Source organism: Rhinichthys klamathensis, unplaced genomic scaffold (genome assembly GCF_029890125.1).
Source record: "Rhinichthys klamathensis goyatoka isolate OS25496 unplaced genomic scaffold, OSU_Roscu_1.1 h1tg000338l_1, whole genome shotgun sequence".
Lineage (NCBI taxonomy): Eukaryota > Metazoa > Chordata > Actinopteri > Cypriniformes > Leuciscidae > Rhinichthys > Rhinichthys klamathensis.
Window position 1 is genome coordinate 646,419 of NW_026606852.1, and position 20,987 is coordinate 667,405.

The 20,987-nt window shown below is 36.2% G+C and overlaps 2 protein-coding genes and 1 long non-coding RNA gene across 4 annotated transcripts in view; all 3 read left to right on the forward strand.

The window, feature by feature from the left end:
• The window catches only part of prkceb (protein kinase C, epsilon b), a 114,784-nt gene extending 114,437 nt beyond the window's left edge, over positions 1–347 (forward strand). For both annotated transcript variants that reach the window (XM_056272471.1, XM_056272470.1), the window contains exon 15: positions 43–347. In XM_056272471.1, coding sequence (XP_056128446.1) covers positions 43–189 — 147 coding nt within the window. In that variant the 3' untranslated portion in view covers positions 190–347. The remainder of the gene's footprint in view (positions 1–42) is intronic.
• Positions 348–564: 217 nt separating this feature from the next.
• LOC130106385 (uncharacterized) lies at positions 565–2,870 on the forward strand. The gene is made up of 2 exons (XR_008809712.1): positions 565–1,661; positions 1,737–2,870. It is a non-coding gene; the product is annotated as an uncharacterized LOC130106385 (long non-coding RNA).
• Positions 2,871–5,719: 2,849 nt separating this feature from the next.
• epas1b (endothelial PAS domain protein 1b) overlaps positions 5,720–20,987 on the forward strand; it is a 49,427-nt gene continuing 34,159 nt past the window's right edge. The window contains exon 1 of the mRNA XM_056272469.1: positions 5,720–6,017. Coding sequence (XP_056128444.1) covers positions 5,992–6,017 — 26 coding nt within the window. The 5' untranslated portion in view covers positions 5,720–5,991. The remainder of the gene's footprint in view (positions 6,018–20,987) is intronic.

Below are 20,987 nucleotides of genomic sequence, written 5' to 3' on the forward strand. Positions count from 1 at the left end.
GAAATCTCTCATCAATCACAAACTCTTCTTCTCCTTTCACAGAAAACCAAAAGAGACGTCAACAATTTTGACCAGGACTTCACCCGTGAGGAGCCGGTGCTCACCCCGGTAGAAGACGCCATTATCAAGCAAATCAACCAGGACGAGTTCAAAGGCTTCTCTTACTTCGGTGACGAGACTCTGTCTTAAAACTAAAGCCTCCATCTCTTGCGCTGTACTTCGCACACAAGTGCGCTGCGAACGCTGTGAACGCCCATGAGCTCACTGTAGACCATCATTCACCAAGAATTAGATGCTTTCATTTAAAAGTAGACAGTTAGGCATTACAATTTTTCCTGCTGAACCCCCCCAAAACACACAGATCCTCACACATTTCCACCAAATGAAACGGAGTAATCTTTATTAAATGTATGTAAAACACACTGAGCTATACTTAGAGGAGCTCGTGTGACACCACTAAAGCAGATGGATTGAGCTCATTCGAATCTTATGGAAAGCCATTTCATGTTTCATTTCTTCTCCCATAATGCAGTGTGTCAGGGTTCCACTGAAGTCAACACATTTATATGAGCACCGTTTGGAAATGCAAAAAAGACCAAATGTACAGAACCAGTGATTGTATTGCAGACGTGATGCTGCTGAACGTGTGAATTGGGAGTTTTAAAGCACTCAGCATTGGGATCGGATCACAGAGACAGGGACTGGGAAGGTGATGCACAGACTCAGAACTGCCTTTCATGAGACCATCGCACCGTTTCCATTTGAAACAGCAGTATTGACATATACTCGTGTCACCAAAACAAGTGTTGTGCGTGTGTGTGTGTGTGTGTGTGTGTGCGCACGTACATACTGGAGGGTAAGGTTACAAAATGTCCCTCTTTAGTGTGTGTGTTTGTGTGTGTGTGTTCATTATATTACTGGATTGTTTTGTTGCTAGGATGTGAAACCTGTTGATTTCTCTACAATGCAACAAAGCCCATCATAATGAACGGGTCAGGACAGTAGCCAATCATGTCGCTACAGTCTACAGTACATACATGTCCTGAGTACCCTAATTGTTAGCCTGTGAACTTTGAAAATAGACTAATCATCTACTGCATGGTTATGCCTATGATATTCTCATGTATTATTAGAATATGAGAAACAGTTATGTGCAATATTCTCTCTCTCTCTTTGTGTGTGTGTGTGTGTGTGTGTGTGTGTGTGTGTTGGTCTATCGTTGATTTTTTTTCTCCCCCCTCTCCATTTCACCTTCTGATTCAATGTCTCTGATTTCCACTGTTTCTTACAGTCGGTCTGTTTTGTTTTCTTATTGGTAGGTTGTCAGGTCATGTGATTTACAGCACAGGTCCTTTATTTCAGCTGCTCCAGACTCTGTCTTTCATGTACTCTCGTTAGACAAGAGACCAAATATTAAGCTCCTGTGGCAAAAACAAAAAGTTAAATGCATACAAATGATCTTCCATTCTAAACATTGCACAACCTTAGACTTTCTCACAACCTGTGATGCAAAATTTAAGTTTTTTTTTTTTTTTTTTTTTATCCAATCAGTTCATTTCATAATAAACAGAATAAATAATGACCACATTTATAATAAATGCAACATATTAAACATTTCATTGCAAGTTTATATATGTTTTTGTTTTAGATATTTTTTCTTCGTAGTTTTGCATATTCTTGCCAACACCGGGCTTTAACATGAAATCCAGACTGATTGTTTATATATTTTTTTAAAGTCACCATGAAATCAAAATTGACAATTCTTATTTTGTATGGAATTTAGCAGAATATTATTTATTATAAATTATTTATCCACGCACATCATTATTTTAAAATTCATGTTCCCTCATAAACTTGAATCAAAAGAACTTCCCCTCCCTCTTGCAGACATCTCTTCTCTTCTCTGATGACATGTTTACTGGCATGAGGGCGGGACAATGAGCCGGTCCTGGTCTTAATGAGCACCATTTATCTGTAATTCGAAGTAATAAAAAAAAAAAAAAACTTCTGAAACATCTTTTTTATTTATTTATTTGCCCTTCAAGTCTTTAACCCCTTGCATCCAAACACCTTCATTTTACTGTGAACACTCACTTTTCACAGTCCAATCAATTCCTGTTGCATAATATTTATTTCCTGTCCTACATTTATTCTCATATATAAGATCACCAAAAAAAAAAAGGCTTGTGAACAGCGTTTCATGTTGACTTTGAGGCTTTCACTTTTTTACTGCATATTTTACAGGTTATTTTGATTTATTTATTTTTTTTATTTTTTTGCATTTCTGGTTTTTACTTTTCATTGGCCTGGTTGTTTTCTCGAAGCATGTTCGGCCTTATTTGTGCCCTTCTGAACCGGCATCTAAAGGCCTCGACGGAGCAAAACTCACGGAAACTCACACAGCTGCACCTGCCAAATACCTGTGCCCTGATGAGCAATTTACAATGTTATTTTGGACTTCATGAGTGACATGTTTATTTTTTTCTTTTTACTGTTTTTGAAATGACTATAGGAAACACATTGACATGTTTAAGCAAAATAGATGAAAAAGTACCTCTTTGGTTAAACGTGAATCTGTGTATCACAAAGTAATACATATTTGTATATACAGAGGTACAGTGCATTTTAATATAAATTATACAAGTGTTTTATGTCACTGTAAGTATCATAAATGTGTATGTATTTCTTTTTTGTATTGTATTTTGCAGCTTCATATGTACAGTATGTCATAAGACGTGTTTTTTTGGTTTTGTTTTTTTACATCTTTACCATTAGTCACTGTCATGTCGTTATTTGCATTTTACTATGTGCCAAATGTACTGTTCTCAAAGGATGTGAATGTCCATTGTTTGGTTTGTAACCTATTAAATAAGATGTCATAAATTAACCAAACTGTTTGAAGTGCAAATAGTCTCCAAATGCATACTGTAGCTGAGATGTTTTGTGCATATTCTATATTTTTACAGAGAACACAATAGTGGCTGATTGTCATATAGGCTATAATTAGATTGCAATTTTAGGCCATTATTAATTTAATCATTGTGATCACTAATGGGAAGCATCTGAAAGAGAGAGAATTTAATCATTGAAATAAATTAATTAAAGAACTGTAGATGGAATTGTTGGAAGAACAAACAGTTAAGGATGAGAAAAATGAGAGGGTGACCCAGAGAATTTTGGTCAAAAATAAGGGTCATCAAGACAAAAAACAACGAGTGAAGGATTTGTCCTGTCACATGTGACCTTCTATTCTAAATAGAGGCTATAGATGTCCGAGGACATGAGGAAATGCATATGCTTGTCATTTCAGGAATGCTCAAAACTAGGAACTGCTCTTTGTGCAACAGTGCAAAAGTTAAAGTTGTATTGTGCTGTATTTTGAGAATAAATGAATAAATGACAGTAGGTCATTAAGCACACAGACTATATATATATATATATATATATATATATATATATATATATATATATATATATATATATATATACATATATATATATATATATATATATATATATATATATATAAAATGAGCAGGGAAACATCAAGTAAAATGAGAGCAGATTGTCATAGAATGGTAAAAAAAAAAAAAATACATTTACAGATAACAGTCATTTCAAAATTAAGTTATATTTTCAAATTATTTTAATAACTTCCTCTGATACAGAAAACCCATTGGACAGATATTATTGAAGCTGCATATGTTGCATCAAAAAATAGGCAAGGACATTCCCCAAACCTTTTCCAAAAAAGTGATTCTGTTACTATTAAAGGTGCATTGCGCACCTCTCTGAGTTTTTGCAGAACTATGCCCCCCTCTGGCGACAAGCGAAACTGCCTTACTGTCTTTGTCTTGCGTGGAGTTTGCGTTGGGGTTTATGAACTACAAGCCGGTCTCTTTGAATCCATCTTCTACTTTTGTCGAAAGTTGACTGAAGTTTTGTCGCTCGAGTTGTCTTTGCTAATACGGAGAATGGCGGCGAATACACAAACCTGCCAGACATAGCCAGGGGAGCGTGAACGCGCATGACGTCACGCCCAGTCTCACGTTCCGGCCCGAATCCCTCTTATTTATTTTACTGTACAGGATTATAGAGGCAATCGCAGTGATCAGAGAAGGGCTCATTCAGCCCATCAGGCAATTGTTTAAGCATGTATGGGTTAGAAAAACGGGTATTTTTAACATGAAATGTTGCGCAATGCACCTTTAAGGGTCAAAACACAGAAAAAATACAATAATATAATACAAATCCAGGAGTGATGCTAGTCTGTCCACCATTCACCCCCAAACACAAGAAACATATTTCATGGAGGACTGTGATAAACACTATCAGTTTCTTAGAAAAGTCATACACTATGCTGTCTCACAGTCACCCAGTTGCCCTGCTGCACGGGCAATCAGAACCGTACAATCTACAGAGTTCAATAAGCTAGTCGCATCCAAAGCAGTATCTAAAGCCCTTGCATTCTTACTATCCTCGGTTTAAGTTTGGATGCGTGTCTCTAGTTCTGAAATCTTCTCTGTCAGCCTGACTAATTCCCTACATTTATGACATGTGAAGCTTTCTCCGCCGACAGAGAAGTCTATACTGTACATGTAGCAGGCAGTGCAAGTGACAATAACAGGAGATGACATTACTCACCGTCTTCGTTGATTGTTCCTACTCACCACAGTCGTTTGATGGACTCTTAAAGGCGCGAGTGGAAAAGACGGCAAGCACAGATGGCTGGTTAACAGGCTAGCGAAATGCTAGCGCATTGTGCTAGCGATAACGATTTAGTTAAAAGCTAGCGATGTCAGATAAATGTAATAGGCAATATTAGACAATATCTGATATATGGTGATGAGTAAGTTATATTAGCAATATAAACAACAAGGAATGATAGTAAATAAAGATTCAAAACAAAGCTACAAGGAGCTTTCAGCCACTCAGCCGCAAGGCAGACAGGAGCCATCGATATATTCGCTTTAATATATTATGTTTTATTAGACAGGTAAGCAACTGTTTGGATACCTTAATCAACAGAAAACGAATTGTTATAAAGCTCAACATGGCTAGTATCTTGATTTACCGTGAGTAACATGTTTGTACCATGGTTCAGAGACAACACTATTTTGTCAAGTGTCTAATATAGCATAGAAAGAACAGTAATACAGCATTGTCTCCACCATGCAATATATTTTAAAATTAACTGCATGCCAGCATCAGAAGCTATTAAAATTATATTCTAATATCGATCTAGGCTAGCTTTTTCTGCAACAAGTGTCATACCATCCACCGAGCGAAGTAACATTATAACATAACTTTCAACACACTCAAATGTATTTTTAGCTGGTCATTCCTTGTCAACTCAAATTTTTGATTTTGTTTAAATTTTTTCATAAAAAGAAAGATAAACATAAATAGTGATTAGTGATGTAAGGCAACATATTAAATGTCACAGATGTATATTTTCTGAGTAACTCTTGTAGAGGGGGTCAAAATGACAATTATCACATGAGATTTGGAGCCAAATTACAGGAGGGTAAAAATGACTTTAGAAAGACGGCAGCATTATTGTTTTATTTGTACACAGAGATTGGTAGGTCTCAGAGAAAGTAGACATGCAGGAACACTTATGCAGGAGTGAAAGTCTTGTAAGCCCTGACTGTGGGCGGTTCCCAATGGCGGCTCCAGCCAATCACAGAGCTCTAATTGATTGCTCAGCTGTCAAGCACCCTTCAGTGAGACGCTGCGTTCTGGGAACTTCACTGACCTGAAAACAAGCGAGAAACTCCCTCACCGCGCTTGGATTTTTACAAAAGTGGGAGACTGTACGATCCTTGGCAGTGTTCTGAGACTGTACAGTCACTTTTGTCCTGCTGGTGGACTTAACTGCATTCTCACGATCAGTTTTGTTGTTATTTAACGCGAGTGTTTTGGAGCGTGTTCTGTTAGCACAGAGATCTGACTGCTGTCGAATTTCGGGAATAACGAAGGGACCGAGAGATGACAGCTGAGAAAGAGAAGAAGAGGTGAGTTAAGCGGGCTGTGAGTGAGTAATATTGTAGGCTACTCTGTTGTAGACACTGCAACTGTTGCGCAAAGTTCAGGTTTATGAAGCGGCAACAACAAGTGAATCTCTGTATGAGACTCAAACGCGCTGCCGACGCTTAAAGCCAGATGCTTCATTGAGACATTCACTGCTTATTTCACTCTACACACAACGTCATAAGCGAAAGAGAAAGAAAGTTTATTTATTTACCAATGTGCATGAGTACCAACTGTACCTAGATATTTGTATTACCTTAAACGCATTTTAAAGATGTCAAAGCATCTTAATCTCTCTCTTTTTTCTTTTTTTTAATACAATATAATTCTGTACACTTTAAAAAAAAATTTTTTTATGATTTATCACATTTTATTTCTTTTATCAAACTTAAATAAATTATGTGGTTCAGATACCATGTTTTGAGTTTCTGTTGTATTAACAATTTTTAAATTTCAATGAACTTAAAATGTTAAGGCAACCAGTTTACTTTTTTAAGTTAAACCAACATTTTTGTTTTTAGAGTGTAGAAAATATTCTGTATTCTCTCATGTGCCTAAGCTTTTATTATTATTAAAAATTTATACTAGAGATACCTAACATTATAAATAGTAGTACATTGTAAAAAATATTTTTATTTATCATTATATTATAACAATTTTAGTTTGCTTTCATTACAGTTGATACAATTCTTACACATTTGTGTAATTTGTACTAAATTGTATGAGTTTTAACCTAATTTCCTGAATCGGTAATTAAATTCAGAGTGGTTGAAACTGCATTTCGTGACTTTGGCACCACTTTGATTTCACTTGACCGTTAAAGGCAGCACACTTTTACCTAGTGGGTTGAAATTTATTACAGTAAACAACTTTTTAGTGAAGCATAAAGTTTTTAGGTAGCATATTGATATTAAATGATCTTTACACAGCCTGGAAATCTCTGGTAACTTGAAGTCATGTGTATCATTGAAGATTGAAGACCATCAGAGTGCCAAGAGTCCCATTAATGAGACTGAAAAATGGAGAATGGGTTTGTGCATGTGTCACGGCTCTGAGAGCGCCTTGAAGTCTGCCTCATCCTCGTGACGTTTATTCCCTAACAAGCTTTCTGCCTCTTATCAGATGAATCTCAGGGTGGCAGAACATAACCAAACATCGCTACCAAACTCAAATGAACAGAATGTATCTATGTACAGGACTGATTTAAAAGGGGTGCAAACACTTTAACCTGAAGACACAAGACTGTGATCCTGCCTGTCACTGAAGGGGATGTGTTATGTGTGCGTGTGTGTGTGTATTTTATGTTTGTCTATACTGAACCCATATGTTTTGGTAGTTTTCTTGTGAGATATTAGCTCAACCCTGACAAGTTTTATATATATTTTGACATGTTTGTATTCATGCATGTTTCGTAAGATGGAGAGCCCCCTCCATGGCCCCTATATATATCATAAGCTTCAGTGGGTTATAGTGATGCACCCAAATGCATTTTTTACCAAAACACAGAAACCACAAAAAAACATTTCATTTAGTAAAAAACAAACAAAAACAAAACAAAACGTAAACCATTTTCAGTTGCCAATATTTCAGTGCGTCATTATTATGTTTGATCAGAACTGCAATTATGCACAGTTTGCAATGACAGGAATGAGCAAGCCTCTAATGAAGTCATTGTTATGGTAATCATCAAAGCTCTGACTGAACATTAACTATTTGTGTGCTCATCAATAGAACTGGTTTGATTGCCTGAATTGGTCAGTTTGGACACTTTTTACTCCCCATTTGTTGCAAGTCTAATTTGTTCATTATTTGTTCCTGTAGTTCTCCGTTACGTCACCCTGAATCATCAGGCTTTGTCTGTGGTTCATTCTGTCACTGAGTGGCTCATTTATGAAGAGAAAGGCCGTGCTTTGTGGTGCTCTATTAACTCCCTCAGGCCAAAAGCTGGACATCAGCCTGTTTGTAACTTTCAGAGCTTTGTCCTGAACACAACCGCTTTACCTGAACCTAGTTACCTTATTCTGTTCTTCTTCATGTTTTACTAAGGAAGGAAGTAAAAGGAAGTTGGTGACCTTGGTATTAATATTTAGTAATTAGTATTTAATTGGTATTAATGTGTGTTGTGTACAACCCAGGCTCATTTGAAAAATCTGCCTGTGGTGCCATTTTTGCACAATGAAATTGCATTGCTTTCTCGCCACTTTCAAGTGTATTGTACAGTGCGCTGTGCTAAAAAATGCCTTCATTTTGATCTGAAACAGAATAATGTGAATGTGGCAATGTTTTATTGTGTTGGTTGTTGTGGTTCAATCTGGTTCTAAATATAACCCTAGGTTTCTGGCTCAATTTTGAAGAACACTTTACTTCATGCTTAAAAAGGTTCTATATAAAGAGAAATGTCTTAAATGATTGCATTATACTTTCCTTATTTCAATGTGTGTTTATGAGCGGTTTAATTCATAATATTTAATTAAAATTAATTTAAAACAAAATTAATTAATTTAAACTATAAATCCATCAAATAATCCCATTACTTTTTTTAATCTATTGTTGTTGTTTTTTTTTATTAATCCTTTGGTTAATTTAACAATAAGTAATAACTTATAATTAATTTATGTCTGAACTTTTAACTAGCGATAAGGTTTATGCAGTGTAGGCTTAATTAGAAAAGGTGTTTATATGGCTGTCACATTCACAGTCGCAGCAGAAAATGTTGTGTTGCATAAGTGTGATTCCTGAAATGTTTTGTTCGTTCCAGAGATTAAAGTAGCTGTTTGAATATGTTCATTCAGCTGTATAAACGGGTGAAGTCACAACCGCATTCAAACAAACTAATTAACCATAGCGACAGTATCAAACATGGCAGTGTCCGTAAAACAGTCCATACAAGTTTTACCACGATTATTAAATAAACGAGGTTAAAAAAAACCACACTTTAGATCAGTCTCGATATTTTTGTAATTATTCCCGGGAGTCGGAGCCTCCATTATTGGGGAGCATAAACAACGCAACTTATTGACGGATTCCACACAAATCGACTAATTTAGATGCGTTTTCCCAGCCCTAATTGGGTTTAAGAATAATGTCCCACCTACTGTAAACCCTATCATTAAACCTAAGCGATAGTGTTAACAAAAGCAAACGGATGAAAAGCCATTTGCTGAAGCAACCATGACATTTTAGCTTGCTTCTACAAGTCTTTGAGCTCTTTTATCGTGGCTTGTGTTTCACGGGATTCGTAGCAAGTTCACCGTCAGAAAAGCCAAACGTCTGAAGCTGGTCATGTGATGCAAATATCAATGTATTAGATTGCAAAACATGTGAATTTTAATGTGTGTGTAAGTTTGCAAAAGTTTAGATAGAGGCACATTTTTGCAATGAGTCTGGGTTGGTCATCATGCCCCATCTCTAGTATGAGGGGTCTCAAAGCATTTCACAAGCTTGTATGTGAACATTTTTAAATAAGTCAGACCATCTTAGTCCTTTTGTTAACCCCATAATGCTTGCAATTCCAAATATATTTGGTAATTACAGGTTAGTTTTAACAAATGGCTTACAAATAGACACTTGCTATTCTTCATGCTGTCACCTTATAGATCAAGCACAACTTGTAGGTCATAACATACTCAAAAGTTTGGGGTCAGTGAGATTTTTAAAAATGAAAAAAGTCTCTTATGGTTATCAAGGCTGTAGGCCTATTTGATTAAAAAAATACAGTAAAACAATCATATTGTGAAATAATATAAATGAACTGTTTTCTATATGTAAATAGATTTTAAAATGTAATTTATTCCTGTAATGCAAAGCGGAATTTTTAATTAGGTTTCTCCAGTCTTCAGTGTCACATGATCCTTCAGTAATCATTCTAATATGCTGATTTGCTGCTCATTTCTGATTATCAATGTTGAAAACAGTCATGCTGCAATAATATTTTTTTTTTTTTTTCGAAACATTGATACATTTTCATTCAGGATACTTGGATGAAAAGAAAGTTCTTAAGAACAGCATTTATTTGAAATAAAATCTGTGTAAAAGTCTTTACTGTCACTTTTGATTCACTTAATGCATCCTTGTTGAATAAAAGTATTAATTTCTTTCAAAAATTGAAAAAAACTTTGACTATTAATGTAGTTGGCACAGACCCAAAGTACCAAAAATCAACTAATTAAGTAGTTGACTAATCAGTACAGTCACTACAGCTAGTTGGAATACCAAATAGATACTGTGGTATTAATCAATCAGGAACTTGGTATATTTCAAAGGTGGTATCAAAATCTCGGCCTCATGTCTTTCCAAACCCGTGAGACATTCGTTCATTTTCGGAACACAAATGAAGATCTTTATAATGAAATCTGAGCTTTCTGTCCCTCCACTGACAACAACGCAACTACCACTTTCAAGCCCCAGACCTCAATTTTTCGAAGCGCTTTGTTTGCGCAAAAAAAACAAAACAAAATTTGCCACTTTACAAAATAATAATTTCCAACGCGCATTCGTGCAACATCTGCTCTCGCGTCAACACGCATGCGTTTTGGCGCTCTCGTGAACGTGCGTAATTAATAACAGAATTTTAATTTTTGGGTGAACTGTCCCTTTAAGTTCTTGAACGCATTGCTATTCTCGCCATTACAGCCAACAATATTTAAAATATCAACAAGTCGAAAGGATAGTTTCTCTGAAAATCAACCCTGAAGCCTTTTAGGGTCATTTATATTGACATATTATTCAATTATCATCAAGCGACTGCAAGATTTAGCGCATGCTTTCTGTCTTTTCCACTTTGTGTCAATAGCAATAGGTATTTGAGTATATCTGGCTGGACTGATGTGGGCATTTAAGACCTTTTGTTTTCATAAGAGAATAGACGATATGAGACTTTTGGTGAAGAAATTCAAAGAGCCTCCCAGCTGTAGGACAGTTTATTGTGACAGGATCTCTAGAGAAGGCCTGAACGGAGACTTCACAGTCCCCACCCTCCTCTAACTGCAGGGGTGCGAGGCACTGCTCTGTCTGGGAGCTTATTTTCTCCTTCTCTTTTTCTTGTTTTTCTCCCTCTTACTTCAGGCTTTCTGCTTGCCTCTGATTCAGTATCTCTCCCATCTTCTCTTTCTTAAGGCATACTGATCTTTACTAGTGTTTTTCCACTCTTTACCTCCTCCTGACACTTCCTGTTCACCAAGCCCATTCTTCCTCCTGCCACATTCAATGTCACGTCAAGTTCTAACATCAGCTGCTTCCAGATGAACTTTACTCTCATTACCCTTATTTGGTGTCCATCACTGAATTTGTCATTTACTACTACTGTAAACTTTGACCTTGATTTCCTATATTCATATAGAATTCCTAAAAAATATAAGTAAACATCAGTGTGCATGGCAGCAGATATCATCTGAATGAGCCTAAATTCATTGTGTAGCAAGTGTTGGGTCTCTCATTTACTTGACATTTTTATGTTCATAAATTTGATATCAGCCAGTGTTTTTTTTAACTTTTTTTTTTTATCTTTTTATATTAACTATAGGCCTATTTTCAGAGGAACCATACTTTCGACCAGTTGATTTAAATATTTTTGGCTGCCATAGAAAGAATGGCTAGTCAAGAAGAATATAACAGAAGTAAAAATGTATATGACAAGTAAATACAGGAGTGATAAACAGTGCAATTTTACAAGAATACTATTTTAGTTTTTCTTCTTTAAAAATGTGCGTTACTTGCCGATTCTTTGAAATTTACTAGCAATTTCTGATAGACAATTTTTGGAAATATATATTATATATTTCATGAATCTATTTTTATATTTATATTTTCATAAATATACATATTACATTTGTTTATTATTATTGTTGTTGTTGATAATGGTATTTTGCTTCATTATTATTATGATTATTAATGTAAGTGACCAATAGCCAATATGCTGAACTTCCTTCAAACCTTCAAATTTTCATATTTTTTTATTTTTCCTTTAAACACAGTAGTAAGTATCATTAGTCTGCAACAATTAAAACATAATATATACATTTAATATTATCAGTTATTTATTTATAGCCATCTAAATATTTTCATCTTTGTTTTCAGTAATGCATAATTAAGCTTAAAAGTATACACGTTGTGTGATGTTCTTTAGAAATCCACCAAATGATGTCATATATTGGTAGAGCTGATATCTGAATATCATATACTGTATGATTATGTTGTGTCTTTGGATCTTTGGATGTGCTTGAACAAGTGTGTGGTGTGTGCTATATGCCAGTATATGTGTGTTACAGCATGTCCGCTCTCCAGCTTTGGGGTCAGCATGACGTGATGTAAACCCCATTCATTTCTGTGATCTTGCAACGCCAAGGTCGTGGGTTCGATTTCCAGGGAAAGCAAGAACTGATAAGAATGTAAAAAATGTGTATCTTGAAATGCAATGTAAGTCGCTTTGGATAAAAGCGTCTGCCAAATGCGTAAATGTAAATGTACCGGCGATGGTTGTTTGGATGGGTTTGAGAACGTTCTGTTCCAAAGGATCAGAGATTAGCCTAGTCGTCATTGTTCTCTGTTTGTGTTTAGCTAGATGCCAAAATGAACGGAAAACAGACTGTAAGCAAGCAATGGCTTTGGTGTTTCTCATTAGAATGAGAGGTCAGGCATGGGAAATCTTGACCGCTGCTCCTCCTCTCAGACTTCACCTCACACTCGCTGCTGCGTTATACATTAACAAAGAGAGTCTGAAGAGAATTTAAATGTGGCCAGACACAGAGTTTACATACCGGTAATGTGTTTACAACACATACTGGGCATGCATGGAGGGTGTATTATTTTTGTAATCATTGATGTGTGTATACTGAATTGGAATAGATAGCAAAATGGAATACATAATCCAAAAATGTACTCAACCTCGTTTCATTTTTGATTTTGAAATTCAAACTGCAAGTTTCCATCCATTAAAAATTGATAGGGACCAGATCACTGATGGTGTTTGATGTCACAATGTCATCACTGACAGATTTGAATTTGCATAAGTGTGAATGTGACCTGAGATCAGCCAGGACAAAAAAATTTCTTGTGCTTGAACTAAATGCCCAGTCCCAATTCTCACTTGAGCCCTAAGGCCTTCCTGGAAGTGGACACTTGTTGAAAGTGCACTTAGCGGAGTAAGTGCGCAAGGGCCCAATGTGAAGAGCAGAATTGGGACAGTTTTGCACACGTCACTTCTGTTGTGATCAGGAGAGCAAACACCATTCATTTGGCTAATGTGTGTGCTGCTTATAATAGCTGTAACATGACACAATCCTTTAAATGAAAAAAATAATATCTTTTTTTACTCTTAGCTACCAACCTTTCTGTTAATGTTATTAATATTAAAACAGTTTTTGGCTAAGATAAATTGTGATTGGGGTTTACCTGAGCTTATACTGCCTTACCGTATTCACAGCGATTCGAAATGCAATTTTAATTATTGTTATTATGGAAATTGATATATGAAATTCTTCCCATCCCATACATGAAAAAATACATGACGTGTTGGTGATATATTATATATAGGCTAAGGCTATATATTAAAACTCTTACATAGGCTATATGAAATAAAATGACACAACCCTGTCTTTTTTTGTTAAATTTCAGTTTTATTGATCAATAATAGCCATTATTAAAGGAGAACTCTGGCGCAAAATGAACCTTTGGTCTAATTACACATTGGTACCTAGTCAACCGTTATCTGAGATTTGTTTTCATGATTATCGAATGTAAATAGTTTTATCTCTAAAAACAGTTTAGCCTATAAAGCTAGTATAACGCTAGTATATTGGGCATAGTGTAATGACAAATAAAAATCGCTTGTTAATACCACTAACAAGGCTCAAAATAGCCCCACACTAACACGGTAGCATAATGAGGGTCCCTACCTTCAAACCGAAGCATTGAGAACTTTGTCAGTGTCCAGACAGTTTAATAAGAAGATATTTAATACATAGTCAACTTCGCGTATACAGGCAGAATCCATCTTTGAAATACAGTCTTTACCAGTCGATCTACGAACGCCGATCCAAGTGCGCTGTTCGCGCTCACCTTATCACAACTTATAGCTCGTTCACGTTCTCACCAGCGCACTTGGATCGGTGTTTCGTAGATCGACTGGTAAAGGCTGTATTTCAAAGATGGATTCTGCCTGTATACGCGAAGTTGACTGTATGTATTAAATATCTTCTTATTAAACTGTCTGGACACTGACAAAGTTCTCAATGCTTCGGTTTGAAGGTAGGGACCCTCATTATGCTACCGTGTTAGTGTGGGGCTATTTTGAGCCTTGTTAGTGGTATTAACAAGCGATTTTTATTTGTCATTACACTATGCCCAATATACTAGCGTTATACTAGCTTTATAGGCTAAACTGTTTTTAGAGATAAAACTATTTACATTCGATAATCATGAAAACAAATCTCAGATAACGGTTGACTAGGTAACAATGTGTAATTAGACCAAAGGTTCATTTTGCGCCGGAGTTCTCCTTTAAATTATAAGTAGCCTAAAAAGTATAAGAAGCTATATAAGTCAAGAAATAAAGCAAGTTAAAAGATTCAGTCAAACATAAGTCAACAGGCTAACGTTACAACGTTACAGTTAAATAGCATAAATATATAAAGTTATGAAACTTCACTTTGCCCTCAGCCAAAACGATTTGCCAGGGAACAAATCATAGATTAATGAGACCAAAGATCGCCTGTTAGATATACACAAGCCGATTTATAGCTCACGTTTAACCACTAGACACAGAGCCCGCGGGAAACGTCAGAATGACTAGCCGAGGTAAGGCTGTTCCAGGCGGGGTACATGAGCGCTGTGCGCCCGCTGATCCCTGGAACTCCGAAAAAGTCCGATCAAAATTTTAAATAGGCGCTATCTTTATAAACAAACCACATATTTGAGCTTTAAACAACTATATTCTCGACTGAAAAACTCTTAAAACTACATTTCGTGACACGATAACACTAATATTTTTAAATTTCGCGGCCTGAAAAACACTTCACCATACCAGCTTCCTTTATCTTCGGAGTTTCCGCTTCCGAACAGCACCATAGCAACCATTCTCCCCCATTGGTTAGCTGTTCGAAACGTCACAACACTACAAGGATTCTGGGTAATATCCCACAGCAAAGTGAGGTCTGATGCGCACTTGCGAAAGGGGTGCATTAAGTGCCCTTATGATCACCCCTGGAGAACACTATTAGAGGATCGGGACACCCCGATCTTGCACCCCTTAGCGAGAACGCGCATTGAGGGGCACAAGGGCGCAAGTGCGGGTATTGGGACAGGGCCTAGAAACACAAGTTCCTGAATCTCAGTCAAAAGGATGTTCCTGTTCTTTGATATTGATGGAGTTCATGTTAAGCCTTCGTCATCCATTCGTAACCTTGGTGTCTTAATCGACTCAACTCCATCTTTTGGCTCTCATATTTCTTCTCTTGTTAAAAACTCTTTTTTCCAACTTCGTAATATTGCACGTCTTCGAACTTCTCTCACTTTAGCTGATGCTGAAACCTTAATTCATGCATTAATCACATCACGTCTGGATTATTGCAATGCTCTATTTCTTGGTCTGCCCAAAAAACGTATTTCAAGATTACAGTATCTTCAAAGCTCAGCAGCAAGAGTTCTCTCCTCCACCAGGCGTTCTGCTCACATTACTCCTCTGTTTCATGACCTTCACTGGCTACCCGTGGCATCACGTATTCACTTTAAGGTATTACTTCTAACGTTTAAGGCATTAAATGGTCTTGCACCTTCATATCTGTCTGATCTACTTTACTCTTACCGCCCTGCCCGGTCCCTAATCAGCTGAACTTGGTTTATTGTCCATCCCTCGTTTCCGGTTGACTACTGTAGGTGGAAGGTCATTTAGTGTTAATGCTCCTAAATTTATGGAATTCACACCCCTTACACTTCGTAATATCTCATATGTGGCTACAGTCAAGACTCCGCTAAAAACATATATATTTAACATGTATTTTGGATAATGTGACTGTGTGTCCTTATGTGATTGTAATGTGTGCGGGTGTATACATGTATTGTAATGTACAATGTAAAGCGACCTTGAGCTACGGAAAGGCGCTATATAAATACATCTTCTTCTATATGATGATGATGATGATGATGATGATGATGATTGACCTTTGCTCATGGCATAAAGTCAAATTTTACACTTTTAAAAATTCAAATATATATATATATATATATATGTGTGTGTGTGATAAAATAAATGTTATATTTATTTAATATATGCATGTTTAGAATCTTTATATTTAGATGCCAATTTTTTATTATTATTATTAAGTGTCTAAACTTGAATATGCAGATTTAAAAAAATGTTTTTTTTAATTTATTTGTTCTTTTTGTATTCTCTTTTTTTTAATTCCTGCTTTGGACACTGTAATAAGTAATCATAGTCTGCAATAATAACATATTGTGCACATTCAATATTACCTGTTTTTTATTATTTATATCTATTTTCTGCCATCTAAACATTTTCAACTTTGTTTTCAGTTGTGCGTAATTAAGCTTAAATTGATACACAGGTGTTATTCTTTAGAACTAAATTATGCTATTTATTTGGTAGAAACGACATTTGAGTATCGAAAACGTGAATCTCGTTGATTCTGAAGGTCAAAGGTTTGAATGTGCACAAGCGTGTTTCACAAAAGAACTCAAATCATATGGATTTGGAGGGACATGAGGGTGATGATAGAGTTTTCTCTCTTTTTGTGAGAATAGGCTGAACAATCCCTTTAAAGGGCAAAATGTAACTAGTGAGATGTCACAACCATGTGCAGCGCTGCACCTTGCACCCTGTTACCAATCAACTGTTTACTCTGTTCACAAACACTCAAGGGCCTGGGGGTTCGGGTTTGGACTTTTAGCTTCTGGCTGCTGTGTCCTAAAGCATGGAGCTGTTTGTTATGAACATAGTTGTGTGACAGGACAGCAGATGGCTGTGGACGACACTTCTACCTGAGGCTACACAGTGACGTATTCTCCTCTGACAATATGATTCAAATCTGAGACCAAGCAGAGAACGTGAGGAGGGGGGAGGAATAATAAGAAATCAGGTTGCCTCGCTAGATGCTTGTTTATAAATATTATTTATACATATTCTTCATATATTCCCTCGTTTGATGAAAAACTGTTAAGATTTGTAGAATGTCCAGGTTGCACTACTGTGAAATGGAAGGTGATTCACCCTGCCAAACTCCATAAAGCACAAAAATATAACATAAAAGTGGTCCATATATTACTACTGAAGTCATACAAGAACTTTGTGAGAAAAAAACAGATTGAAATTTAATTAATTCAAGATTTATCTTATTGTCTCAGCAGTCTGCACCAGTGTTATTGTAACTATTAAAAATCATTTTTGGTCATTGAAAAACAGCTGAAATAAAAAAACATAAATATTAGATCAACTAACTGGAATAAGTTTGAGTTAAAGGACTAAAATGTCTAAACTAAAAATGAATGAAAGCCAAATCGCAATTTAAAACAAACACAAAACTAATAAAAACGGCAAAAGCACATAACAAATTTACTAAAACTTAGTCCCCCTGTATTAAATCCTTTTATCCCTTAAAAAGTTTTTTCCTTAAACATTTCTTCATGCCTTAAAATAGCTTGAATATAACTCATCGACACTTGCCGAATATGCAAGTTAGCCCCCCCTCCACTCACTCACACCAGCTCAGAGATCCACTCGTTGACGATCACACATTGACGTGATTGGTTACGAATAAATAGGAATTAATAAATACTTGAATTGATGTTATAGTTTGGAATGACATGATAATGAGTAAATTATGATAATCTTCACTTATAAGTAATAGCAGATCATATCTTGAGATTTATATTTATCTTTAAAGTAAAAAGTAAAAAAAAAGCCTCTTATCAGAGATGTGGTCTAGACACAATGGCCCTCATTTATCATTCTTCCGTAGAAACGGGCGTATATGTTGGCGTTAGATTATGCTTACACTCCTCTCACCGCCTGATTTATGAAGCTGTGCGTACCTTTGAAATCCAGGTGTACGCAATGCCTGCCCTTGATAAATCCCGCGGCTGAAAACGATCGTCATTAGAATAACACGCCCCTATATATTCAAGTCTCCGCTTCCCCCACGCCCTCATTTTACGCCATGGACACACGGAAGACGGCACAGAAGAGAAACTTCTCCGACGTGGAGCCGAAATGACCTATCACAATGCATTATTTTACAGCACGTCTTTTGAATTAGCATTCAATTTCGAATCACGTCACATGTATTGGGGTGTACAATAGTGATGATGATGAGGATGATGATGATGTGATGTGGAGTACCATTCATTCACATTAATAATTGCATGACAATTTGTAATATTCTTCTTATTATTATGATTTTTATTATTAATGACGCTTATTGTTATTTAGAAGAAGAACGTCGTTATTATTATTTGTATTATTATTATTATTATTATTATTATTATTTAAAAGAAGAAGAATGTATTTTTTATTATTTTGTCAGTCTGAATTATTTTTTGGTCATTGAAAGCCTTTCGTTACCGAACCCAGTCTGTGCGCACCTGCCGGGCCAAACCCTGAAACGTCAGGGTAAAGCGCACAGGCTCGCAACTGAAGGAATACATATGGCTAAAAATCAAATTGCTTTGGTAAAGTCACACAAATTAAACATTGAAGTCCATGTTGCACAAAAATAAACACTGAAGTTTATAATTACTATGTTGTTGTTGTTGGTCATATTATCATGTCTTGCAGTTTGTCAGTGCATTTTGTGGTGTTAGGAATTGTTTTTCTGCGCATTTCCGCACTAACTCAAAACGTGCGTACACCACCTCCTGAGCTGGTGTAGGATTTGAGCGTGCCGTACGCCAACATCCATATTGATAAATCTCAAAGTCACCGTGGTTTTGGGTGTACGCCAGGTGTACGCTGGAAATTTGGTGTACGCACTTTTGATAAATGAGGGCCAATGTGCTGTGAGGCAATTATGCGGGTGACGTCTGCTTTTCTTGATCCAGATATCCTGTCTTCTGCACTTTCATCTGTAATGTAGTGGGTTAAAAATAAGCATTTAAAAAGTAACCTGCATTACAAAGGGTTTGTAGGCAATATAGTTGTTGTTTTTTCAAGCACGTTAAATGCGCTTGTGACCTGTAATTCCTCTTTCCCAGGTGCATAATGATGTAGTGCACTGTAAAACAATCATTTCTGTTGAATGCCAGTTGCCGCATTGAGACACATGCCAGGTATGTGCTTTGTAGGGATCATTTGAAGTTACGTCTCGCTGCTTTCATGCACCATTAGCATCTTGCAACTTTTTGAGTTTCTAAATAGTATGTTCCATTGGCTGATTCTGATGCTGACTAAGATATGGTTCAGGTGAAGGCTGTATAACACATTGTTGGGAGAATACGCTGTTACGGCGATGAGAGAATCTGTGCCATGCTTCAGGTCACACACGTGGACCATGAAGATTCATTGTACAAGCCTGAAACTGCACCTTTGCTCCGTTTACCTCATGCTCTAGGAATCCCTTGAGAAAAGGCCGAACACAGGCGCCCGCATCCTCAGGCTCGGTGAGGAGATTTCATGCGCCGAGGGTGATTCTTTTGAAAAGCTGTTCCTTTAATCTGGTTTTACAGCTTATCTTGGTCAAAGGTGGGGCACTTATGGTTTATTATCTATCCATCTTTTCAACAAATTCTTAGGTTTTTAAAAATTGAATTATCATTCCAAAGAAGATAATTTTTCAACCTTATTTTAATTATGCATCATATTTTAATATAACAATCAGCAATATAATAATTTTGTATATTATATAATGTTTTAGTACTGTTTATTTATGTGTATACACTACTGTTTGGAGTCAGGAAGATTATTTATTTATCATTTTTGAAAGAAATGAATACTTTTATTCAGTAAGGATGCCTTCAGATGTTCAAAAATGACAGTAAATACATTAATAATGTTGCAAAAAAAAAAATGTTGCAAAATTTTTTTTGCAACATTTAGCTTTTAAAATATGTTGAATATGTTAAAATAGAAACCAATTATTTTTAATAATAATATTTCACAATATTAGTCTAATACCACAGGGACTATTTTACAAATTGCATTATAAGCATAATAATTTAAGTGAAAATTTATATTGAAAAGTATATACATTTCATATTTCAAAATCATGAACCTTTATTCAATAAAAAAAAAAATCACTTTTTCAATTTTGATATAATTTATAGTTTGCTACGAAATTCCCAGATTCCCCATGCCTTGTGCTTTTGAGGAGGTTTTGGGACAGTGAAGGTCAGAGTTGAGTTCTAGGAAAGAGCCGCTCATTACGGGACAGGAATAGCAGGGGGGGACAGCGCTTAATTTATTTCACTTAAGGCAAATGGCCATTCTTTCAGTCATAAGGTAGCGTGTCATTGTTTGCATGCCTGAATAGGTCAAGACTGCTTGGTCAGGTTTCGTGTTTGTTCATGGCTTCTCCAGTGGCGTGCGAGTGCTTTATCATTAACCACATCTCTGTGAGTGCAAGGCCATCGGTCCACCTGTTCGGCCAAACTGCTAAACATAGTTCAAACGGATTTAAGTCAATAGCTCAGTTAAGTTTGTTAATGTATTTATTTGTGGCTTTGTTAGGATCTGAAGGCCGCTCATATTTCAGCTTCAGTTGCTTGACTTCAGGATCATCATATAGTTGCTCATTTGTCAAACTGATATAGATAACATCCTCATGACAGGCTGACGTCTATCGCTCTCGCGTTAAATACTTTGAATTCTCAGTGTGATCTAGATGGTTCAACAGCATGTCAATCTCGGCACAAACTTTTGGAAAAGTGTGCTTTGAGTGTTTGATTCTCTGCCTTGAGTTTCACTGAACTTGTTTGTTTGTTTGATTTTGGTTTGGAAACTTACCAGTGTT